At 43.5% G+C, this 22,717-nt stretch overlaps 1 protein-coding gene across 1 annotated transcript in view; it reads right to left on the bottom strand.

Annotated features, from left to right (window-relative positions):
* Window positions 1-22,717, bottom strand: part of CRB1 (crumbs cell polarity complex component 1) — a 128,757-nt gene that overhangs the window by 84,313 nt on the left and 21,727 nt on the right. The window contains exons 2-4 of the mRNA XM_031438347.2: window positions 16,687-17,268; window positions 4,282-4,477; window positions 1,552-1,691 (exon numbers count right to left, since the gene is read on the bottom strand). Coding sequence (XP_031294207.2) covers window positions 1,552-1,691; window positions 4,282-4,477; window positions 16,687-17,268 — 918 coding nt within the window. The remainder of the gene's footprint in view (window positions 1-1,551; window positions 1,692-4,281; window positions 4,478-16,686; window positions 17,269-22,717) is intronic.

The following is a 22,717-nucleotide window of genomic DNA, read 5'->3' as shown; positions in this document are numbered from 1 at the left end:
CTTCTCAACTGCCTGACTCCCTCCCAGACCCTCTGAGAACAGAGGTCTCTTATGCCCAGTTTCCACCTCCTGGTGCAGAACTCGGTATTACTAACACAGGGTGCCCCCCCTCCCCTTACGTGCGAGTACCTGTTACCTGCCAGGCTCTATTTTAATGATTTTACTCCTCACAACAGTACTCTCAGTGGTTTCTCTACCCTTTGCTGGCAGATGAGGAATTCCAGAATCAAGAAGTTCCTCAGCTGGCAAATGGTGGACTTGTCCTGCTCCCAGACTGTGCACCCAGCCTCTGCTTCTGGACAGAGGTCCTCTCTAGAGTGTTGCTTGAATGCTGAGTGATGGTTGGTGACAAGAATGTGCAATAACACGTTTTGAAAAAAATTCAGTATTATGGATGGCCTGTTGATTCAAGTGTTACCATCCTACTGACCGCAGCCAACGAGCAAAGGATAACAGGTGTGCACACTCTGTTACCTGGATGTGGGAAGACACGTGGCACACAGGTTTCTGAGCCACAGGAGGATTCCAAACTTCCTTTTGTGTGTTCATGTTTGTTTCTTTGTTTTGTTTTTTACTTACAAAATATATTTAACCAAAGCATGTTAACTGTTCCTTAGGCAATGAGACAGCTTTCCGTCGGAAGCTACTAGTGACTGGACTGAGCTCAGCCTCCAGCTTTCCTCCCCAGCCCTGCCTTGCCCCCTCCTTAGACAATCAGCTGAGGTGGGGGAGGGAGGAGACAGACGATCAGCAAGCTTATAACAGCTAGATTTTGAATAATCATAAAGTTATCATTTTTTTCCAATGGCTCAAAAAAGAAGAGGAGCGAAATGCTTTCATTTCCAGCCATAAAATCCTGGTAAGAATTTGGTGAAAATACATCAAGCAGGTTGTTTGCCAAAATTAACATCAATATTTACAGGTGGCTCTTGGATTCAACGTCACATACTCTTTCCTACCAATTCTGGCATCACCTCTACACTCAAGTCTAACTACCTTCTCAGGGTCATTTTTAGTTCTGCTTTATATATGCTCAGCTTGTGTTTTCTTCACGTTGTGAGTGGCTAGGAGACTACACCTATTTCTGGAATGTCTTTCTGTCCCCTCTACAGGGACCAGCATAATCATGTTGACTGACTCCACGAATTCTAATACCAGCTCCTAGGATTTTAATATTATTTCATGAGTGTTAATATTTTCTAGGTGTCAAAGCAATCATCTTGCAGGAAAAGGAAGCATCTTCCAGTGAATCTTTCTCCATGAAGACCATGCTGAAACTGACCCTTCCATTGAATTTTTTTTCCCCTCTCTGTTTCTTCTAGAAAATTCTGATCACTGGGCAGCTTGGTAATCTGCTTTAGGCATTGCACAGCGCAGCAGCGAGTTGGTGTGAGCACTGAAGGGTACAATTAAATGACGAGAACTAGAAGAAAGACTTGGTTTTAAATGTTTATCAACAAGAACTTTCAGTTTATTTTCCGTACGCGATTAGCTTCTATTCTAAGCAAAAAACAAACAAAAAAATATTGTGGAAGCTATTTTGTCACTTACCAGGCCAGCAGTGACAAGTGTAACCGTCAGCACTGTCCTCACATGTCGCATTATTGTGACAGGGTTTTGACCAACATGGAGGTATCGAGGTCTCACAATGCTTCCCTGTGAATCCACTTCCTGTGCAGTTACAGCTGTAGCTGGAGAGTCAAGTGAAATTTTCATGTCATCTCTTGGTCATATTGAGATCAAATATCTGTATCCCGTCTCTTCACCTGTCCATCAACTCCAGACCCATGGCCTGGTTTTAATACTTATCAAAAACCTCGAGGAGTTATCGCCACAAGCCTGAGAGCATTATGCGTTTCCGTATCAATATCTTACTATCTTTGAAAATTTATAACATAGCTTTCAGTCAAAATTATCTGGAAACCGTGATTGTTTACTTCAATTTCATCATCATAAATTGAAGACACTCATATCTTTGTTGGAGTTGTTGGGATAATTACATGTGCATATAAAGAACAGACACAGCATGCCAAACAGCAGAAAATACTGCCTAAAACTACTAAACAGGTCAAAATAAAGTTGTTAATATTTGTGAGGGCGGTAGAGAATGATTTATACCATCACGGCACGTTTTTATAGAGAGAGCCCAGTAATAAGGTCCCTTATGAAAAATGAAACAATAAATTATGAAAAAAAAACCAGGAAAAGTTCTCATTCTATACATTGTGACTTACGTTCTCTCATTTTTAGACTACAGGAACATTTTAGTCTTGCTGTTTATAATCACTCATTGACCGAGCGGGATTATCTGACAGCCCTAAAATACGAATCTGACGGGGAAAGTCGGTCACTTTATCAAAAGCTGGCTTTCAATTTAGACAGCATCTCCTCAAGGACTTTGTGTCACAAAAACATAGGCTTACACACCCAGCTTAGATAAAGTGAGGGTCTGGGGGCAAGGACACCTATGGATTTTTAAAGAGGAACAGTCCTGTTCACCGTAGCTGTGTGTCCATTTACCTCTAACACGGATATTAAGACTTCACTAAGGAAACTGAAATATTAGCAAATACAGTAAGTGGCTATAATTTTTATACATCATTTTGCTAGTTAGAGACTCTCTATTCACTATTCCATTTATCTAATTAAGAATACCTACTAACAATCTACCATATGGGAGACATTCGAGACAAGAGCCCCGTGCTCAAGGCTGGCAAGTGGACCTCAGTTCATGGAACCAGAGTCTCCATTCATGTCTTCCTTTGTCTGCAAGAACCTTCCATGGGGTATAGTTTCTGACTCACCCACGTACCTCACAGCAAACGTGTTAATTTTTTGTTGTGGGAACATTAAGTCAGGTTGTATTTGCTGCCCTTGGGATGATCCCCCGAAATCCGGGCAGTAAGAGAGATACAGACACAAGAGAGTAATTACTGTGTCGCGCATCCAGGTGAAGAGAGGAAGCCGGCCAGGTTTCAGCCTTGATCTGTCTGCGTTTCTGTCACTTCTGTCCTGACACTTTCTGGAAATGGTGAGGCAGGGCTGGGAGAGTCTCCTCTTTTCATCTGGAGCAAAGGTGTGGAAACTGCCAATCTGTCTGTCTATGTGTTGGCCAGTTACCTGTCTCCAGGAACGATCTTCGTGCCACTGGAGAATGATTTGGGTATGACTGAAAGTCACTGGCGAGACGTGGAATATGATCAAACATGATGCTTTATTGTTTACAAAAGAGATGCTCTCCCATGTTGCTCTATTTTAAAATCTTATGACTTTCCTGTATCTATTGGAAGTGCACATGCCTTTTATTGCTACCCTTTTGAGTCTGATTCATTGCAAAATCCAGATTTGGTAATAAATTACATCTCACTTATTAATTAAGGGTAGCTGGATCTGAGTCCTCCTTTTGCAAAGAATTAACTGGCTGGACTTGTGGGCTCACCTAGCTTCCCAGCACTTCAGACTCACTGTCACGTGGGAGTTTTAATGCCCGCCTTGTCTTCTGGCTCCTGAAGGAGCCACCAAAAATCTGTTAAGGGCTGATGCTGTTAAAAGCTGTCATGCGTTTTATAATGCAATACCTGCATTTTAAGTAAGTATTAGAAAGTTCTTTAAAAAAATATTTTATATGAATTCAACTGCTGTTACCCAAATTTATTATATGCATGCTATTAAGGTGTACTTTATTGTTTTGTTTTTGCTGAAAAGCCAATGATAGACTCTAATTTGAACAGAATCACATGGCTACTTATCATTCTGCTGTCTCAAAAGTATTCACCAATTCCCCAAACACTTAGAAATTCAAGATACAATTAATTTGCTATCACTGACCTTTCCAACACTGTTTGTATAAAATTCCTAAAGGATTTATTTTTCGTCGCTTGATTTATGTGCTTGCTACTATATAAATGCAAGCTTATATTCACATAGAGAATAATCTTTCGCTTTTATTTTGTTTTGTTTTGCATCTACAATGGAAAGGGAAGAGAGATCCCTTTTGTTTCATGGATTTGGAAAGCTGGCACTTTTCTGTCATAGAAGCAGTTCTAAACTGTTATGAAAATGACTTGGAAAATGCTCCTTCTTGAGACCGATGACTTCCAAAGAATGCATTTTTTAATAAAATCTGAATGTTACAACTTTTGGTCATTTAAAGTATAAAGCAATCTCAACACTTCAGGCCATGGATGCGAGAGCTCTAGGTTCATCAGAGCGGTGTCAGCTAGGTTCATCGGTCAGCAAGTCCTCTCCATGCCAGCGACCCAAACGCAGGAGAAAACCTACCTGTCGGCTCCGTCCACGCACAGCCCTCCGTGGAGACACGGCTCGCTGGCACACTCGTCGGTGTTGATTTCACAGCGCTCACCCAGGAACCCGGGGGCACAGTCACAGAAATAAGCCCCCACCGCGTCCTGACACGTCGCACCGTGCAGGCAGGGCTGGGACCAGCATTCGTCAATTTCCAGCTCACAGTTCACACCTTTTTCAAAAGTCAACACAGAAAAAAAGAAAAGTTTTAGCCAAGTGTTAACATTTTCGCTCTTTGGCAACGTTTCATTTACCAAAGCCCTTGTCAAATGTGATGTTGCCCAAAATAATTTTCCTCCTTAATTGTAATTGACGTTAACTTTCTGGCATGCCTGTGGGAAGTTACACAAAGCAGAGCAGCTGTTACTTACAAAGAAAGATCCTGTTCAACAGCTTGCGGTTTTTGAGTCCAGGGAAACAAATCATTTTTAGAACAAAGTTATTGTTTACTGTACTTTTGTTGGGAGCCTGAAAGGGATTGGCCAATGTCTTTAAATTATTTTTAAATTCTTAGTTTAATGAGGCACCATACTGAGCAGTGGGTAAAAAGCTCAGACTTCAAAGCCGAACAGCCTGGGTGGGGTTAGCCTCTGTCAGATGTGTGACCTTGGGCAAGTCCCTTAACCTTTCCTTACAGCAGTGTCTTCACCTGAAAAGCAGGAGAAATGGTTGTCACTGCCCCCAGAAGATAATGATAACAATTGCAATGCATTCTACAGTGCTTATGATAGTACCTGGGGGGCACTACGTGTTTGCTGGAGAAAAAAAGAAATACTTGTTCTTTTCAAACATTTATTGTACAAAAGTGATGTGCAACTATTTCCTTGAGTGCTCCTTTTGCATAGAAACTTTTAAATTTAAATTTTTCTATAGTGTTGTAAAATACGATTTTTAAATGGAAAATCGGTCTGTGACTTACATGCAATGTGATGAGTGATATTAGTGGAAACTACTTCACTTTAGGGTAACATTACATTTAATCCCCCCAAATAGTAGACGAAGATTGTTTACTAAGCAAACAAAGTTTAGGATTTACAAAAGTTGTCGCACTGAGAGAGCAAACTGACTTAGTGAATCTGTCAAAATAATATTTGATACACAACGATCAAATCTGCATATAGGTTTTAAAAGACACAAAAGGGAGGCTGTCTGCATTTGTCCATCTTTATTTCTGTGCCTATTATCCAGGGCGGTGAACTGTGTGTTAAAATGATATTGAGGGATTTTCAAATGACTCAGAAGTTTTTAGTAGTTTGATGGATTTCGTGGCCCCCTTCCTGACGGAAGATGCAACAGGACATTCTCCCAGCACCTGGACTTAGAACAGTGACTAGCCTCTACAAACCCCGAAGTGAGAAGGGACGGCAGCATGCTCAATTAGATTGTTTTCTGAGAAGAAAAAGAACTTAAATTCCATGTCAGTGAAGATGGAAAGTTGTGGGATGGCACTGGTCGTAGGGTAAGCGGCTTGCACGGGGGCCTGGCTCCTTCTCACTGAGCCTGTGAGCAAGACTTTCCGTGTCTGTTGGACGTGGCATCCGTGAGGCTGAGGGAGAGCGCTGAGTGGGCCAGTGGATGATCTGGGTCCTCATTTCGTCTCTGAAACAGCTTTTCAGTCATACTTTAGTATCTATTTCTGCCATGTCAAATAATACAAGAACAGATGCCTCTTTTTATTTTCCAAGAATGTATGAAAGACAAAAAATGATCAATTCTTTTAAAAAATGTTTTACACAATCTTTTTTTAACATATATAGCAACTCAGGCTGTAATGTGTTAGTCCTCTACTGAAACAACACTGAACAATGACAACTTTAAGAACAGAACTCTGCTCACCCGGGGACGTCCGACCCTCCGGGCTCCCTCAGGGCTCCCTGAGTGGGGGCAGCTGGCACTTACTAGACCCCCACCGCACGTGAGGCAGGCTGAGGGGATGTGACATCGGTTATGTCCCTTGGTATTTTAGTCATCTGTATTTGCTGAGAAGTATTAACATGTAAAGCCAAAACAGTGGTTTAAAAGTGGCTAACATTTCTTCTAAATTTTTAAATTTATTTCTAACTTAAGTATAGCTGCTGTACAATATTATATAAGTCACAGGTGTACAATACAGTGAGGCACAATTTTTAAGGGCTTTTCTCCATGTATAGCTATTATAAGCATTGGCTCTATTCTCCGTGTTGTACCATATCTTTGTAGCTCATTTTATACCTAACAGTTTGTGCCTCCTACTCCCCTGCCCTCGCCCTCCCCTCACCTCACTGGTTACCACTAGTTTGTTCTCTGTATCTGTGAGTCTGCTTCTTTTTTTTTTTTTATTATATTCTACTAGTTTGTTCTATTTTTTAGATTCTACATATACGTTGTATCAGACAGGATTTGTCTTTCTCTGTCTGACTTATTTCACTTAGTGTAATGCCATCCAAGTCCACCCATGCTGCTGCAAATGGCAAAATTCCATCCTTTTATATGGCTGAGTAGTATTCCACGGTGTATACACACCACCTCTTCTTTATCCAGTCATCTGTCGATGGACACTTAGGTTGCTTCCTTATCTTGGCTATTGTAAATAGTGCTGCTGTGAACATTGGGGCGCACATATTGCTTCAAATTAGTGTTTTTGGCTTGTTTTGGATATACATGCCAGGAGCGGGTCGCTGGGTCATACGGTAGTTCTATTTCCAGTTTTTTGAGAAACCTCCGTACTGTTTTCTACAGTGGCTGCACCAGTTTTCTGCAACCCTTTTCTAAATTTTATTTCATAACTCAAATAAAATTCATATCTTCATCTTCTATACACCCAGGTTACTTCCAAATTCTTAATGGTTATAAACCATTATTTTAAACACTGCAGCTCCATTTGTAACAATGCAGTTCAAACACTTTAGCTGCAAAGTGATCCTGATGCAAATGTAAGAATGCGTTTCAGTAGCTCAGATACAATTTCAGTTCAAACAAGTATTTGCTCTGGATTAGTGTGATTTGTTTGTATGACTCTTAGTACTACTAACAACGTGATTCTTACTGCAGCTTTTCGCTGCTACTAATGTAGGAACAAGTGATTTGGTCTACGCCTGTGTGAGGCCAAAATAGCTGGGAGAAAAGCGGTAACTAGTCAGTCACCCAGATGTTTTTGTATTTCCAGGTGCTGGGCTTCATAGATAAAACATCTGGAAACCGCACTGTGATTTTCGTTTTTCATTTGGATGTTTATCATTACATGCGTACAGCCATTCAATACAGACAATTAATTGACCTGCAGAAACATAACTTGAACTGTGTGGTCCAGCCTCTCTGGAAACATGCATTTTATGGCTACTGTTCCTATGTAACCAGACCCTCACCATCTCTCATCTGGTCTGACTGCTACTGGCTTCTCTCTTCCAAACTCTACACTGTGGAGAGTCATATGTGTAAAATACACATCTGATTTTCCCATTGTCTACATAAATGTTTAAAATAGTTTCCCCTTGTCTCCAGGAAAAAGCACAGTTGCCCTGGAATGCTGTAGAAGCTTCTAAAACACGTGGACTCTGTTGGCATCACCTACGGGGCTGGTGCTGCCGTCAACTGTCCCCCCTGCCCCCAGGCTGCACACGGCCGTCCTCCTTACTGGGATGCCCGCCCCTCACTCCCCACTCTCCCTGGCCGTTTCCAGTTAGTTCCCCAAGACTGAGTTGTAGTACCACATGATCCTGGGAACTGTACTTAACCACTTATACCTGCCTTGAGTGCCACTCCACTGAAAAATAAAAATACATGTTGTATTTTACAGAAATTGTTTGTCAACTTTATTTACAAAATTGTTAGCTTTTTGAGGTCAAAGACTTTGTCCTTTAACACCAAGATCTGCGGCATTTAGCACATATTCTGGAACATAGGAAATGCTCAGTGAGTTGTCAATGATTGAATAAGCCACTACTCCCAGCTCCAGAATGACCCACCACTCTCATGGAAGACGTAACCTGCCAGGACGGGACATCTCAGTGCTTCCCCAAGCCTGGGCCCTCTCAAAATCAAAAGCCACAACGCCAAATTTACAGCTTTGGTAAATGTCTAAAGCAAAGCATTGTTTCTGAATGATTGTGCCCTAAGCTTCTGATCAGCATTTAGAGATTTTGCACCTCAATAAGAACCTTTCAGCGATTAGGGATTGCAGGTAACACTGTGCAGGCTAGATAATTCGCATCGTGGGTTATCAGCCTGGAGCAGGTCTGGCCACTGATGCCATCACCACTCATCACAGTGGGGAGAGAGTGCACTGTATACGCCGTGTGGCATTGATAGACCGCGCTGGTCACCCTTCTCATTGTCTGCAGGGTCTACGCTTGGGAAATAATTCTTCTCTGGCTTTGGGTTACCATCCTAAGTTTCAGAGTCCACCCAATATATTTAATATCTAACAGGCCTCCATGCACAACGTTTTCCTTTAGAATAAGGATTACATATGCTATTTCCAGGTTCCTTCAGGAATGATGTATGGGGTGTCCTTTACAACAGTTATCAGTGCAAATCTGGACCAAGGGTCGTGCAAAGAGGTAGTGTAACGTGTAACACACGTTTCCATGACAGCCACAGATTTACAGTACGTTCTATACACATCATAGTTGTGATGTTGTAACAGCCAAGAGCAAGGAAAGGGGACTGTGTGACTTCCTGCTCTGATTAGTAGTGCCAAGCAAGTATAATAATAATTAGCAAGATGCTGTGAGAGATTCAAGTTGGGATTTTTATTTTCAGTGGGAACATCTTTGGGATTTTCATCCGATAAGATTTCTGGCTTGTGCATTTAGACACACCTTTTCTAAGGATACCAAAAAGGAATAAAACACCCTTTGAAAAAGCTTTCACTTCAAGTAGACTTTACACACCGGGGACTCATCTCTGAAGGACAACTAAACTTCCTCAATTCCAAGGCTGCTCCTTTCTCCCTTCATGTTTTTAACTTCTAGACACTACTATGGACTTCACCATCAATAGTGTCTTGGGGTTGTGTTATATTTTAGTTGCAGAGAATTTTTCTTTCTTACCGTATATGAAATGAATGTAAATATCAGTGATGAATTTAACCCTGATGAAATGCAAAAATCCCTTTATTATTTTTAATACTATTTATTATATTTTATTATTGCTTACTGTTTCTATTCCTAAGTATTATTAATACTCTATTACTCCCACCAGACTCCACTCCAGAGACGAGGGTTCCCTCAAGTCCCTGTCGGAGGCCCCAGGCCAGACCACATGCTGGCTGAGGCAAGGCAGCGAGTTCCCGCCAGACGCACCTGCAGGCCGAGTGGGCACCGTGGCGTGGATAAGGGCTTGTCGTCGGCAGACACCTGTTCCCTCAAGGGCCTGCTCTGGCGACCTGCCTTCCCCAGCCCCAGGGCAGACCCCAGACCCCGGACTACCGTGGCCCACGTTAGTCGCGCACGTGCAGTGCACACTTCAGCCGACAGGGGCAGCCGCACAAAACTGAAACTGCAGCTGCAAAGCTGGAGACAGACCCCATTTGGGTGTGCTGCCTGGTGGGGACCCGGGCCTCTCCAGGAACCAGGCCACCGGTCCCACAAGCCAGGCCTCAGGGCTCCCGAGGTACCAGGCCTTTGTGTAGGTGCGGGCTTGGACACTGGCAGATGCCTGGTTTCCCCTATGAGTCCAGCATAGGGATCCGTCCTCTCCTGAACCGGGTTCTGGCGCAGATTCCCCGTTTCAGGGAGCTCTGAGCGGGGCGCACGCGCACTTTGCTCCCAGGCGCGCAGGTGTGTCTCAACGAGGATGTTCGCCGCCGGACCGGCGCATCCCCGGGCGGCTTAGGAGGTCCTGCCACACCTGCCACCAGGTGGAATAGGCTCCTATGGGTCGGCTAGGGCTTGGAATTAAGCAGATTCCTTGTGTCTTCATGACCCTTGAACTCTCCCTGGACCCTGGCTACCCTCAACCACAAGAGACACTCGAGTAATAGGCTCTGTCCCATTTATTTAACCGATTTTATTATTTTGTTTTATAGCTATCTGAATCTTTTTTGTTTCTATAAGTTATCTTTCAGCGAGAGTCATAACTGGAATAACCTCTGCTTTCAATATGAAGCATGTTGTTTGCTCGTTTTGTTCATCCTTTTCCTACTTTGCCCTGTTCCCTCCTTTTATCATTTGTGAAACAAGAATGTTCTTAATCCAATTTCATCCTCATCTTTTCAAAACATTCATGGAAGCGAGAGCTTGTTCTAGGAAGAGAAAGAATAGCTCCTTTTTTTGGTCAGCCCTAAGGGCGGAGACTGGGGAGCGCCTTCCTGTTCTTCCTCGTGGCCAGTGATCCTCGCTGGGGTGCCGTCTGTGTCTGGAAGGTTCCTTCCCCTGCGCTCCCCCCTCTCCCAGCTCTGACCCACCTGCTCCTCCTTCCTCATCCAGCCATCTTTCTCTTAGTCCATCTCTGTGCTCTTCCTCCCGTCTTAAATGTCGTAACATGTCCAAAGACGTTATTTGATTTTAAAAATATTATTTCCAGGTCAACAGGCATGACTTCCTGAATCTACTGCCTACATTTGATGTGCGTATACATGTATTTTTTATGTGTAAAAATAAGAAAATACATACTAAGTTTAAGTTGGAGCAACCCCATTTCAGGGTCTCCAAGATGCTATGTTTGAAAAACACACCACTTTTATGAATGGTTTATAGCTTGCTTAATGTTGTAAGTTTCTTGGGAAGATTATAGGAAAATTGTTAGTGTTCACATTTTCTGTTAAAGATGCCAATATTATACATTTCACGCTTCTGTAATTATAATCTTTTAATCTTAACAAATGTCTTTCTTGTGTTTCTTTTCATTAGGATAATTGTTATTCCTGAGCATTTGAAATGTTATAATGTTAATAAATTTATGATATGGCAGTTTCAGAAATTAAATTCTTGCCTCGGCATACCATAAAATTCCAGTTTAAACTCATAAACAGGGTGCAGAGATTCCAACCTCAGTTAACCCATTCCTGGGTATGGTTCTAATATTTGCAAAAAGAAAGCAGTTCAAGTACAGGGAAACGACACCTGTAGAAAGTACTGGTAATGCTGCGTAAACCGAATCGACACTGGCAGCAGTGGTGACGATATTAAAACAGTGACAACCAACATATGCACAGCCTTAAACCACATGAAAAAAACTGCCACTAAATCGTTTCATTCTCACCAGGACCCTGAGGTTAGGCGATGTTACTATATTTATATGTGAAAGTGAGGGAACGGAGGCTCAGTACTGCTGTCATTTATCAGTACCCAGCCACCAGGGAGCTTCAGAGCTGGGCCTGGGGTCCTTGTCTCCCGCGTCTTTCCATGACACCCATTCCTCATGTTACATGCTACTGTTACGTACGACTGTGGCCCCTCCTCACTCAGACCCACACACACAGCCTGCTGACAGCTAGGAAGGTACGAAGAGGAGGAGTCGGGGAGAGAGGGAGCTTAAGACAGGGCGCTGCATCCCTAACTGCTAACTACACCACCAGCCAACAGTCAACGCAAACACGCGGGGAGAGACATCACCCCTTCCTAAGACGTCTCTGCGGTCCTTCCCCCTTGCAGTTCAGCTCATTGTTATTCACACATGTAGCCAGAGGACAAGAGCCTCAGCTCTCCGTCCTGGACGTGGTGCATCTTTGCCCTGCTCATGGACCGCTTTTTCTCCAGAGCCTTTCCTGACTCTGAGCAGCAGCTTTCTTTGTGCTTCCTTAGCACTCTGTTCAGAGAGAGATTGTAACGTTTGTTTACACGCCTCCTCCCTGAATAAGCTGTGAGCATTTTGTGAGGGATAAATTTTGTCTTCGTCATCTTTGTGTCTCCACGGGCTTGCACCATGTCCGGTGCCTTGAAAGGATGTGATAAATGTTTGCTGAGCGAACGGCACCTGTTATTTTGTGCACTCGTTCAACAAACGTTTGTCAAAAGCCAGAAACTTTATTTCTCCATAAAAACTATTTCCAGTGGCTCTAGTTCTGAGCAAAAGCCTGAACAAGTGTTTAATTGCCTTTCTATGACACTGCCAAAATTGATCAATTTCATAATTAAGAGCATATAGAAAAACAGCCATTTTCCTTTGATAAAATAAAGATACAACCTGTGAAATTAAAAAATTACCTTTAGGCTGTTACACATTATTTGCCTTTTGGGTTTGAAAGATATTTGTTATGGACATTATGTGGTGAGTAAAATTTGAGATTTCTAGATAGGTACCCATTGAATCAATATTTAAATGTTCTTCAAACGGGTGTCATACATTGAGTGTACTTATACAAATATGGGCTATTTATTAATAATTATTCCCAGTAAATTGATATAAGTTCATCAAAAGTTCTGTCTTAATTTTGCAATCAGGAATATCGTCTCAGTGAAAAAAAAAATCCGTAATAATGGTAATGATAGTAATAATAGTATTATTTCTCATGAAATAAGCTTATACTTTACAGTATATAATAATTTTTCCCAGATTATTTTCATGACCGTTAAATTATCCATTTGATCTGTCATAGATGTTTCAAAGTGATTTAGTTGATCAAAAATACATTTAGAAAAGTTGGAACATCAAGCCCAGATTCAAGTCTCCACGGTGACTGAAATTCAAAGTATGCCTTTGGTAAACGCCAATGTAACGGCAGTGTCGCAGTTAGCTACCTCTTAGAATCCGAATGAGTGAGGACTGTTGGAGAAAGCTCAGAAAAGAACACGAAAAACTATCGGGAAAAGGTCTGACAGGAAATTTTAAATGAGTATCCATCATGTAATGCAGAGAAGAAGGGTTAAGTTTCAGGTGTGCACTTTGGAAAGACTGCATTGTTAGAAATACTCTGAAGGGCGGACCTGGGCTGGATGATTCGGACTTCCCACCAGAGGGCGGTAGAGAGCAGGCCCAGGAGGCGGGCTCTCATTTTGTTTGCATGGTCACAACATTTTTGTGTTAATTTCTGTCCTAAATTTTAGAGCATAAAAAGGTGTTATTGTTAAAATACTTGTCTTGCACTCCCTCCTCTCAAATAATATGGTCCATTTACTTGGATTATGGCATTAATCTCCACTAGGTACCCTAATTCTACTCTAACCTCTCCCTGCACTGCGTCTTCAGAGTAACAAGCAGAGAGATATTGTTAAAATGTGAGTGGAACCACTTCAGTCCTCTGCTCAAAACTCTCCAACAACTTCCCTTCTCACTTAGAGGAAGAGCTGAAGTCCTTACCATGGCCTTCAAGCCCCAATAGTCTGACCCATGCCTCCTTCTTGTTCACCCCACCCAAGTCACAGCAATCTTACTCTGCTTCCCCATCATTCCAAGTACCTCAGGGCCTTTGCACCTGCTGTTCCTCTGCCAGAGGTGCTACTCCACAGGACGTTTGCCTGACTCCCTGCCTCAGCTCTCTCGAACGTCGTTCACGTGTCACTTCTCAGCTAGGCCTTCCCCAGCGAGGTCATTCTATCTAGAGTTCAACCCCTAATTCCCGCTTTTTGTGTTTTACATTTTTCCACTGAATTTATCACTATCTAATGCCACCACATATTTTATTTACCTACGACTATTTTATATGCTTCTTGCTCTTCCCTCTTGAATGTAGGGGCACTTTTACATTACTATTTCTATTGGTAGAAAAAGTCTGCCGCTGTCCCGTTCAGCTGACACGGGCGTTTGCGCCAAGGCGGTGCGGACTCTCCGGACCCCCGGGAGCCTCTCTGCAGTTCAGCGCTGGGGCGGAGGCGCAGGGCAGGATCCCCGCGGGGCGCGCTCTCTCCGAGCGAGCGCTACCACTCTGTCCTCTCCTACCTCCCTGTCTTTTAAAATTTATTACATTTCCTGACTTTGCTGCTCAGAGGAATGCGGGCTCTCTCCTGTCAGCCGGGTTCTTTATGATCGCTCTAAATTTGGAAGCGGCACACCGCAGCTCGGTGGCTGTAACACGGTTTCCAGGATTCGCGATGCCTGGGGACATTGGACCAGCTGGTGCCCAGCACATCCACGCTGAGCGCTCCAGCTGGCCCCTGGATGCTACAGACCTTCTTTGGGTTTCCCATTAATTGGCCTGAGTTGCCACGAACACTGGTAACCATGGGACAGTGCCCCCCTGCCCAAACCCAAACAAACAAACAAAACCAAGCCTCCTTGGGGCTCTAAAGGATGGGGCAGGGCAAGAGAAGTTTCCAAATGAGGCTCAAGTACACTTAGCACCTGGCTCCTGGCCTGGCTGTGAATAGAGTCACCGGTACACGCGGCTCTCCAAAGGCAGAAGCTGACCGCCTGCGGTTCAGAACACCCTGGGGAGTGACTACCGCTGAGTCAGGGCTGAGGATGAGCCCGGAGACCCCGGACCAGGCTGGTTTACTCGGGGAGGGGGCTGGGATCAAGGCGCCATCACACCTTTCTATCTAAACAGGCCTAACCAGCTGATACCTGGCTCTTACTGCTGTCAGAGTCTTCCATTTAAATTCTATTTGCAGGTACATTGTATATATGCCACCTGAAAAGCTGAAATAATAAAATGTGCCTGCTTTCCTGGGAAACAAAAGAAAAACATATTCAAACAGGGAGGGACACTATCAAAACAGGGTTTGAGCAAAGGGAAGCCTCCTCATTGTGGACGTTGTTACAGTGAGAAGAAGGCCTTGACCCTTACTGGGCCCCAGAGATACGAAGGATCCACAGTATAAATTAGTTTACTCCACAGTGAAATGCCTTCCTATGGGGTTCTGCTGCATTTCACATTCGGGATAGATCCTTGACGTCGTTTATGCCTTAATTTAGACCACTTAAAGGGTTCATTAAAATCTAATTAAATGAAAATGTAAAAAGTAAAAAACGCATACACCATAAAACATAATTTTTTCAACCTGTGTTTTTGCAATGAGATGACTGTTTCAGAACACTGCTGTTAAAATGGCTGAGACACTCGATCTCAGGTCTATTCCTTTGAGTCACCACTCACAACACTGTGTTAGCAGCAGGAAATGGAAGATACTATCTTAATAAGCTATAATGGTTTTTAAATGTGACCATTTTAAACAGAAGCGATCCCAAAGCATCCCCACAAAAAGTTACTTATTTTTATTCAAAAATTAATAAGATTGATTTTGGTGTAGAGCACACCGCGATGTCTACAGCAGTAGAGATATAATGCTGAATTCATGAAACATATAATGGTATGAATCAGTTACCTCAAAAAGTAAGTTAGAAATTTAAACATTGAAATTCAATTGCTATAACTCAGTTAAAAGAATGGACATGATAGTATAGCATACGAACAAGGAGTTTTTCACATGGAAGTACTGTTTCATAAGCTCCTTGACTATGCCCCATAACTTTTAGCATAGAATTGGTAATTAAAAGGCATTCGATAAAATAATTTTCCACTTGACACAAGCATTTCGCCATCATAAATGATGCATCAAGTAGTAGAGAAGGTAAAATCTAGTTTAATATCTATATGAGTTTCATCGCCAGGAAGGGTGCCCAGAAACACAGGGAAGAATTTAGAAAATTAGAGCAATCCAGTGACAGCTTATTAAGCCACCATTATTCACTGTGCTGAGTTCTCCTCTTCTTAATTCACTAGCTGACGTCACAGAGCTGGGAGTGAGGAGGCCAGGAGAGCGGTGAGCCCAAGTTGGAATGAATGAACGTGACAGAGCAAAGACCTCTTACAGTGGACGGAAAATCCACGGGGTAAAGCCACGGAAGGAAGACGGTGGCCAGGCAGAACTGACCTAAATGCGCCGCGGACTCGGGACAATGAGGGGGGCGCGGGGTGCTGAGCGCGAGAACAAGGCACAGCAGGTGCCCTTGCGATGCATCCGCCCCTTGTTGCCCCATCACTAAATCAACATCCACAGAAACTTCGGGAAGAGACGGGAGGGAGTATTGTTTGCTGTTTCCAGGAGATTCTGCAAGAGTGACGTCTGCATTGGTGAAGTCATGACTGCTCCCATCCCCTGTGCCCCGTCAGCCTCGCTACCCTCGGTGTGTTCACTTCAGCACTGGTCACCCACCTCCGCCGTCCGCCCCGTGGCCCCCTCCCCAGGCTGCCCCGGCGGGAGCGGGCACCGCAGCCAGGACGGCGGGAGTCGGCTCCGACGGGGAACCTGCAGGAGCCGCCGGAGAGGGAGGTCCCGCGGAGCCCGCTGCTTCCAGGCGGCGTCTGCGCGTCCGGGAACAGGCGAAACCGCGGCGGCGCAGCGCGCGAACGCGACGCCTGGGGGCCCCCTGCAGCTCCGTGCGCTTTCCGCCGGCTGATCAGCCCCTGTCTAGGCCACGTTCACAAGCGAGCGGACGGGACATAAAAGGCCAGGGCTGCTCCTGTCACGTGGACGAGAAGGCTACTTACGTCACCTGGGATTCAAGCGGGGGCACACTTACCCGAGTAAGGGCGGGGACACAGGCAGGTGTATCTCCCGATCTCATTGAGGCACGTGGCCCCGTTCCCGCAGGGATGTGACACACACTCGTCCACCTCCAAGTCGCAGTGGCGGCCCTGGTAGCCCGGGACGCAGAAGCAGGCGTAGCCGTTGGCCCCGTCCAGGCACATGGCGCCGTTGCGGCAGGGGCTGGACGCGCACTCGTCGCGGTCCAGCTCGCAGAAGCTTCCGGCAAACCCGGGAGGGCAGATGCAGGCGGGCTGCGCGGGGCCGTGGCGGCAGACGCCTCCGTGCTGGCAGGGGCCCGCGCCGCAGGCGCCGACGGCCGTGTCGCAGGCGGCGCCACTGGACCCGGGAGGACATCGGCACAGAAAGCCCCGCTCCCCGGGGGCGCTCACGCACGTGGCATTGCCGGGGCAGGGGCTGGAGACGCAGGGGTCTGGCTCCTCATCACAGCCTTTGCCCAAACGAAGGGCTGTGTCTGCGCAAGGGCAACTGTGGTCTTCTGAAGCATCCTTGCAGGTAGAATTGTTTTGGCAGGAATGTGAGAGGCACTCGGTGTCATTTTCATTGCAAAAGGAATCTGCAAGGAAATAATAATAAAAAAAGAAAAAAAAACAGGATGAATATATGGAGGGTGATAAAATTAAAGAGCTTCCTCCTCTCCGCCCTTGGTTCATTTCAGACACGCTCATTAAATGGAATACAAAGTTGGCTACATTCTTATGAGGAATTTGTCAAATGACGTCTAACAGTGAGTTTTGTCACTAATGATGATATGTCACTGTTTTCACAGAGCTGCTAACGAGAAACAAAAATGGCTGGTTTGAGAAGCTTCCCAGCGCTTGCGTTTTCCTTTCTCAGGTGGAAGTGCCGTCGAGCAACGGGGTGAATTGAAGCAACAGCTGAATTGTCCCGCATACACGAAATTTTGAAATTCACATCCTCTCATGGAGGGTTTTGGGGTGTGTTAGAAGATGAGATACAAAATTGTCTCTGAATATACGGCCTAACTGAACCTAATACTGGAATGAACACTAAACCTTGGCTGGTGACTGCTTTATCGCAATCACTGTGGACGCTCTACAAAGAAAAGCATGGAAAAATGAAAATATAAAAATAAAATAAAACACCAACTGTTGAAGGTCTACTTTGGTAGCAAGCAGTTCAGGTGTTTCACAGGTATTACTTCTAACCCTCACAGCAGTGCCACATTGCTGCGCACATCTTAGAGACGACGGATTAAGCCCCACCGCGAGGAAGTAGATGTTATAAAGTTTCCGGATTTTCAGTTTTCTGAAAGATTCTCTGTTCTGGAGACACATTTTTGAAATTCTAATTGGAATGATAACCTGCCGGAAAGCAATAATTCTATGATTCTTTTCCAAATTCACCGGATACATTCATGTGTATAGATTTTCCCTGAACATACACACATTATGACCACAGCACCATTATTTTCTTTTTTTATTCTTATTTTTTAAATTGAAGTGTAGTCTATTTACAGTGTTAGTTTCAGGTGTACAGCAAAGCAATTCAGTTATAGATATACATACATACACACACACACACACACACACACACACACATATATTTTCAGTTTGTTTTGTTATGGCTCATTACAAGAAATTGAATATAGTTCCCTGTGCTATAAAGCAGGTCCTTGTTGTTTATCTATTTTATATACAGCAGTGTGTATCTGTTCATCTGAAACCCCTAATCTATCCCTGCCCCCCAGCCCTGTTATTTTCTTAATCGTGTATATTGAGAAGCTTTACAATTTGGCAACTCAATCGTACCAGTTCACAAAACACTGTCTTTTCCATGTGGATTCATCTAATACATCATGCTCTTATTTTTATTTCCTTTCTCACAATATTGCTTATGAATACAATAGTGGCTAACAGGATAGGCCTGTAATTTTTTAAATTACAAAATGAAGCGTTTGCTCTTATGATACGAGACGTACATTAATGACTGTCAGGAGAGAGTAGCACGCACACCTCGGGGAATCTGCAAGGACAAGCCTCTCCCCTCTCAACGGCAGAAGGCGAAGGGGGAAGAACTTAAAGTTATGACGGAATATAAAGAACGCTCCTATAATTAAAAACAAGTATATAGACTTGAAGTTTGTATGAAGTGCCCTAGAAAATGAATGAAAAGCTAAATCCACAGCAAATCCCTGAGGTGGGACAGGAAACAGCTCATTCACAAAGCCTCAGAAATCGGAACAAGAATTCGCCTTATGGACAGAAACACTGGAAGCTAGAGGACATTCGAACCATGCCTCAAAATTCTTGAAAGGAAATGATCCCCAAATTAGAATTCTGTGCCCAGCTAAACTAGCAATCATCCCCGAAGGGAGAAGAAAAATATTTTCAGGGATGCAGGGATTAAAATTTTCAGCTTTCATCCTCATTTTTCAGGCAGATCTTTCAAAATATGCAGTCCGTGGAAATGAGAGTGTAAAGCAAGAAAGAGAGCATGGAGTCCAGGGTACAGGGGATCTAGCAAAGGAAAGGAGCGAGCAATGTTACTGACAATCGCTCCCTGGATGGCAGGTGTGTTACCAGTGGGTACAGAGATTAACCAGTCCTGAGAGCAGAAAATGTGGGGCCCCAGGAAGGTTGCGTAGTAAGGAAAATGCACGGAGTGTCATGTAAGAGAAGTGATGGAAAATTAAACAGAACAGTTGGGGAATAAAAAACCTCTCACTGGCATTACTTCTAGGGAAAATTGTAAGTTGTACAGGAAGGAGATGGAATCATAGTGTTACGGAAACGACAGGCCAGCCAAGAAACAAGCACCACTCGGAGGGTTGGAGTACTCAGATGTATTACGCCGGCGGGCTCAGAGGGGCTTCTGCTCCGAAGCTCTGAGCACCTCCAAGACATGCACATGAGGTTTTACAGGTTAAGTACAAGCTTGGGGTATTCGGCCAATAGGCATGGAACAGCTTTAGCAGCAACATTATCACAAAAGTGGAGGCAGGGAGGCAGCAAACCAACATTCCAAAGCCAGATATATATCTTTGAAAATCCAGCTGGCTAGCAAAAAAACATGAACAGCAAACCAATACTAATTAACCTAGATTTACAAGTTAGTCCAGCAGAACTCAGATCAGTATTCCGATACTTAGATTTGTGAGTTATCTTGTTAGCCCAGCCCAGCCTCTCCTTCACATTCCTAGACTTGTGAGTTATCTTGTTAGACCAGCCCGGTTTTTCCTTCACAATAGCACACTATGGAGCTGAAGGAAATTCTCTATAATAGCAATAATAGTAATAAAGTGATGCTTTCAGGTGGAGCTGAGGGAGTGAGTGTGTGGGTGCCCGTGTGTGACTGAGAACTGTGGGAAAGCTCAGTCCATGTGTACTGCAGGAGAATTCCAAACAATTATGCCAGTATCTAAAACTGAAAAAAGAAACCTAGCCTATGATTTAGAAATAGAGAAATAAAAACTGTAAGAAATATTTAGAAGAGTTTTAAATAGTTGCATCTTGGGGGGGGGTGCAGGCTGGGAGTGGGGAGCTGGAATGGGATGGTAATAAGGGTATGACTCTTTCCCTCATAACCCTAAGTGACTTTTAAAGGATTACTGAATAAATGTCATAAAAATAATTTTCAAAGCAGAATAGTTAGATGTATACTTTAGTCACACACACACCTCCATCACTTTGTTGACATGTACACTCTGAATTACGTTTTCAGTGCTGGTCCTGGACAAGATGATCTATCAAGCACATCCTTTTCCTGGGTCTTCGGGGTGGATGATGTCATTGGCACTGTTGGTACCGTTTGCTGCCTGGGTTTATGGGTGTGTCCACAGGTGAGATGCTAACAGGCCTTCTTGGAAACACAGCCTGTGACAAGGCATCATTAACTGATGCTTCAGCTGACTGTACTAAACAAGCAAAGACATTTGCCTGCCAAGAAGAAACTCATGGCGGGGAGGGTATAGCTCAGTGGTAGAGTGTGTGGTTCAATCTCCAGTGCCTCCATTAAAAATGAATTTTAAAAAAACTAATTACTTCCCTCGCCTAAATAAATAAACCACAAATAAAAAATAAATTTAAAAAATTAAAAAAGAAATCATATTTTTCAAACATATAATGGAGCTGTGATTTACGCCTTATTAAAAATAACTAATTAAGGAGCCAACTAAGGAAATAAAAGCGGAATATGCACAGACCAGTGAGGGAGTGTCATGAAGTAAGGGTTATGATTATTCCAGTTCTGAGCACCTACACTGAGAAGAAATCTGTCCTGTACACATTACTACATCGTAACCTAGTACACTGTGTGCACCCTCAGTGAACGATAAAGTAATTTGCATAAGGATAATAGCTTTAGAAAAGACATACATGGACACACACAAAAAGTAATTTCAAGTCCTTGCAGGATTACTTAAAATTATAATTGAAATCTAGTTCCCAGAGAAATGACCACAGATAATTTCGTTTCTGGCTTTCCCACGAGCCTTAGATACAGGATAAAAACTGTACTGGTTGTGACGTGTAAATTGATATTTTCAGACCAGTGCATCTAGGCTGCCAAACTGTTTTCCTGCAGTAAAGTCTGCCATCTACTGGATGTTACAAGAAGTTCTAGAACAGTGGGTTTCAGACTTTTTTTTTTTTCTTTTCTTTTTTTTCCTTAAAGGCAGCAGAACTCCTCCAAGGAAAATGTCACGAGTAACCCCAACACACAAAACCGGAATGTGGGCCAGCCCAGGCTGCAGAAAGGGAGACCCCGCGGCCCAGCCGCTCAGCCTCCTGGCCTTCCTGGAGACGTCTGCAGAGAGCCCAGGGGAAAATAAAATATCTCACACAGCGGCTGCAAGTGATTCTTTTTGTCTTTGCTCTTTTAGTATAGCTAGTGATAAAAATATGTGTGTATATTTTAATATAAATATACATTATATATAAATGTAAATATATAATGTGTATATATATTTGCTGAGAAGTAAAAACTAATTTGACCAGTTTTAAAGGCGTTGAGCACACAGTGTAGTAGTTATTGTGTATAGATTGTGTGTGTGTGTGTGTGTATTTTCTTGTAATTTGATCTACTTGGAAAACAGCCATATTAGTCATTTAGCTTAGGTATAAAGGAGGAATATATTTATTTCAGAGCAGTGAAACACTACAAGGTGACTTCCGGGAAAAAGCATTTCAATACCTCAGAGATTATTACAAAGAGTATGTACTCCTTTGTCCTTGATGGTTTTAATGTGCTCATCTTTGAAACAGGCAGGTAATTCTCTGATTTAAAAACCGTCAGTCAAGAATCTGGAAGCTCCAGCAAAGGGTTTTTTTTTTTTTTTGCTACCAGTATTTTTGGCAATGTTTGGACTGGTTAACCACAGGACATTTGCCAGAGAGAGACAAGGAACAGAGTCCACGAAGTAAGACGCATCCTATCAAGGCCGGCTTTGCCAGCTCAGCCTCAGTTTCCTCAGCTACAAAGGAGGATAGAGCAGCAGAATCCACGTCTTCGGGTTTTCATGTGGATTAAGTCACCAGATCTAAATGCTTGGCAGACACAAGGCAAGTGCTCAATAAACGTTAGCTCTTACTGTTATAAGATGCTTAGAGAGAGTCTGGAGTTCTTAGCAGGAAAGTTACTGGATTAATAAGAAATACAGCAATAACAATAATAACCAAAAAAAGTACCACTTACTAACACATTTTCACTGCAGGAATTTTATTTAGGAAACACATACTAATATAGAGTCTAATGCCAAAGACACGCTTCCATCAAGTACCTGGACTTGCCCAGGATCAAACCAAGGTGACCATTGTTTCAATTTAGAAAAAATCTGAGGTTCACTTTTCACACGAATATATTTACAATCTCACTATAAATGCTGAACACCATTTAAATGTTTTGGCTCGGAGAAGTATCACATGAAGTGAGAGTTGTGATCGGGCTAGAGAAGCCCGGAGGACCTGCTGTTTCTGTGTGTTCCCAGAGCACGCCCAGCAAACGCTCAGCGAATGCTCTGTGGGTGCTAATCATCAAAGCCAGGA

The sequence above is a fragment of the Camelus dromedarius genome, chromosome 21 (genome assembly GCF_036321535.1).
Source record: "Camelus dromedarius isolate mCamDro1 chromosome 21, mCamDro1.pat, whole genome shotgun sequence".
NCBI lineage: Eukaryota > Metazoa > Chordata > Mammalia > Artiodactyla > Camelidae > Camelus > Camelus dromedarius.
The sequence above is the reverse complement of the archived record's forward strand: the minus strand, read 5'-3'. Positions and strand labels throughout refer to the sequence as shown.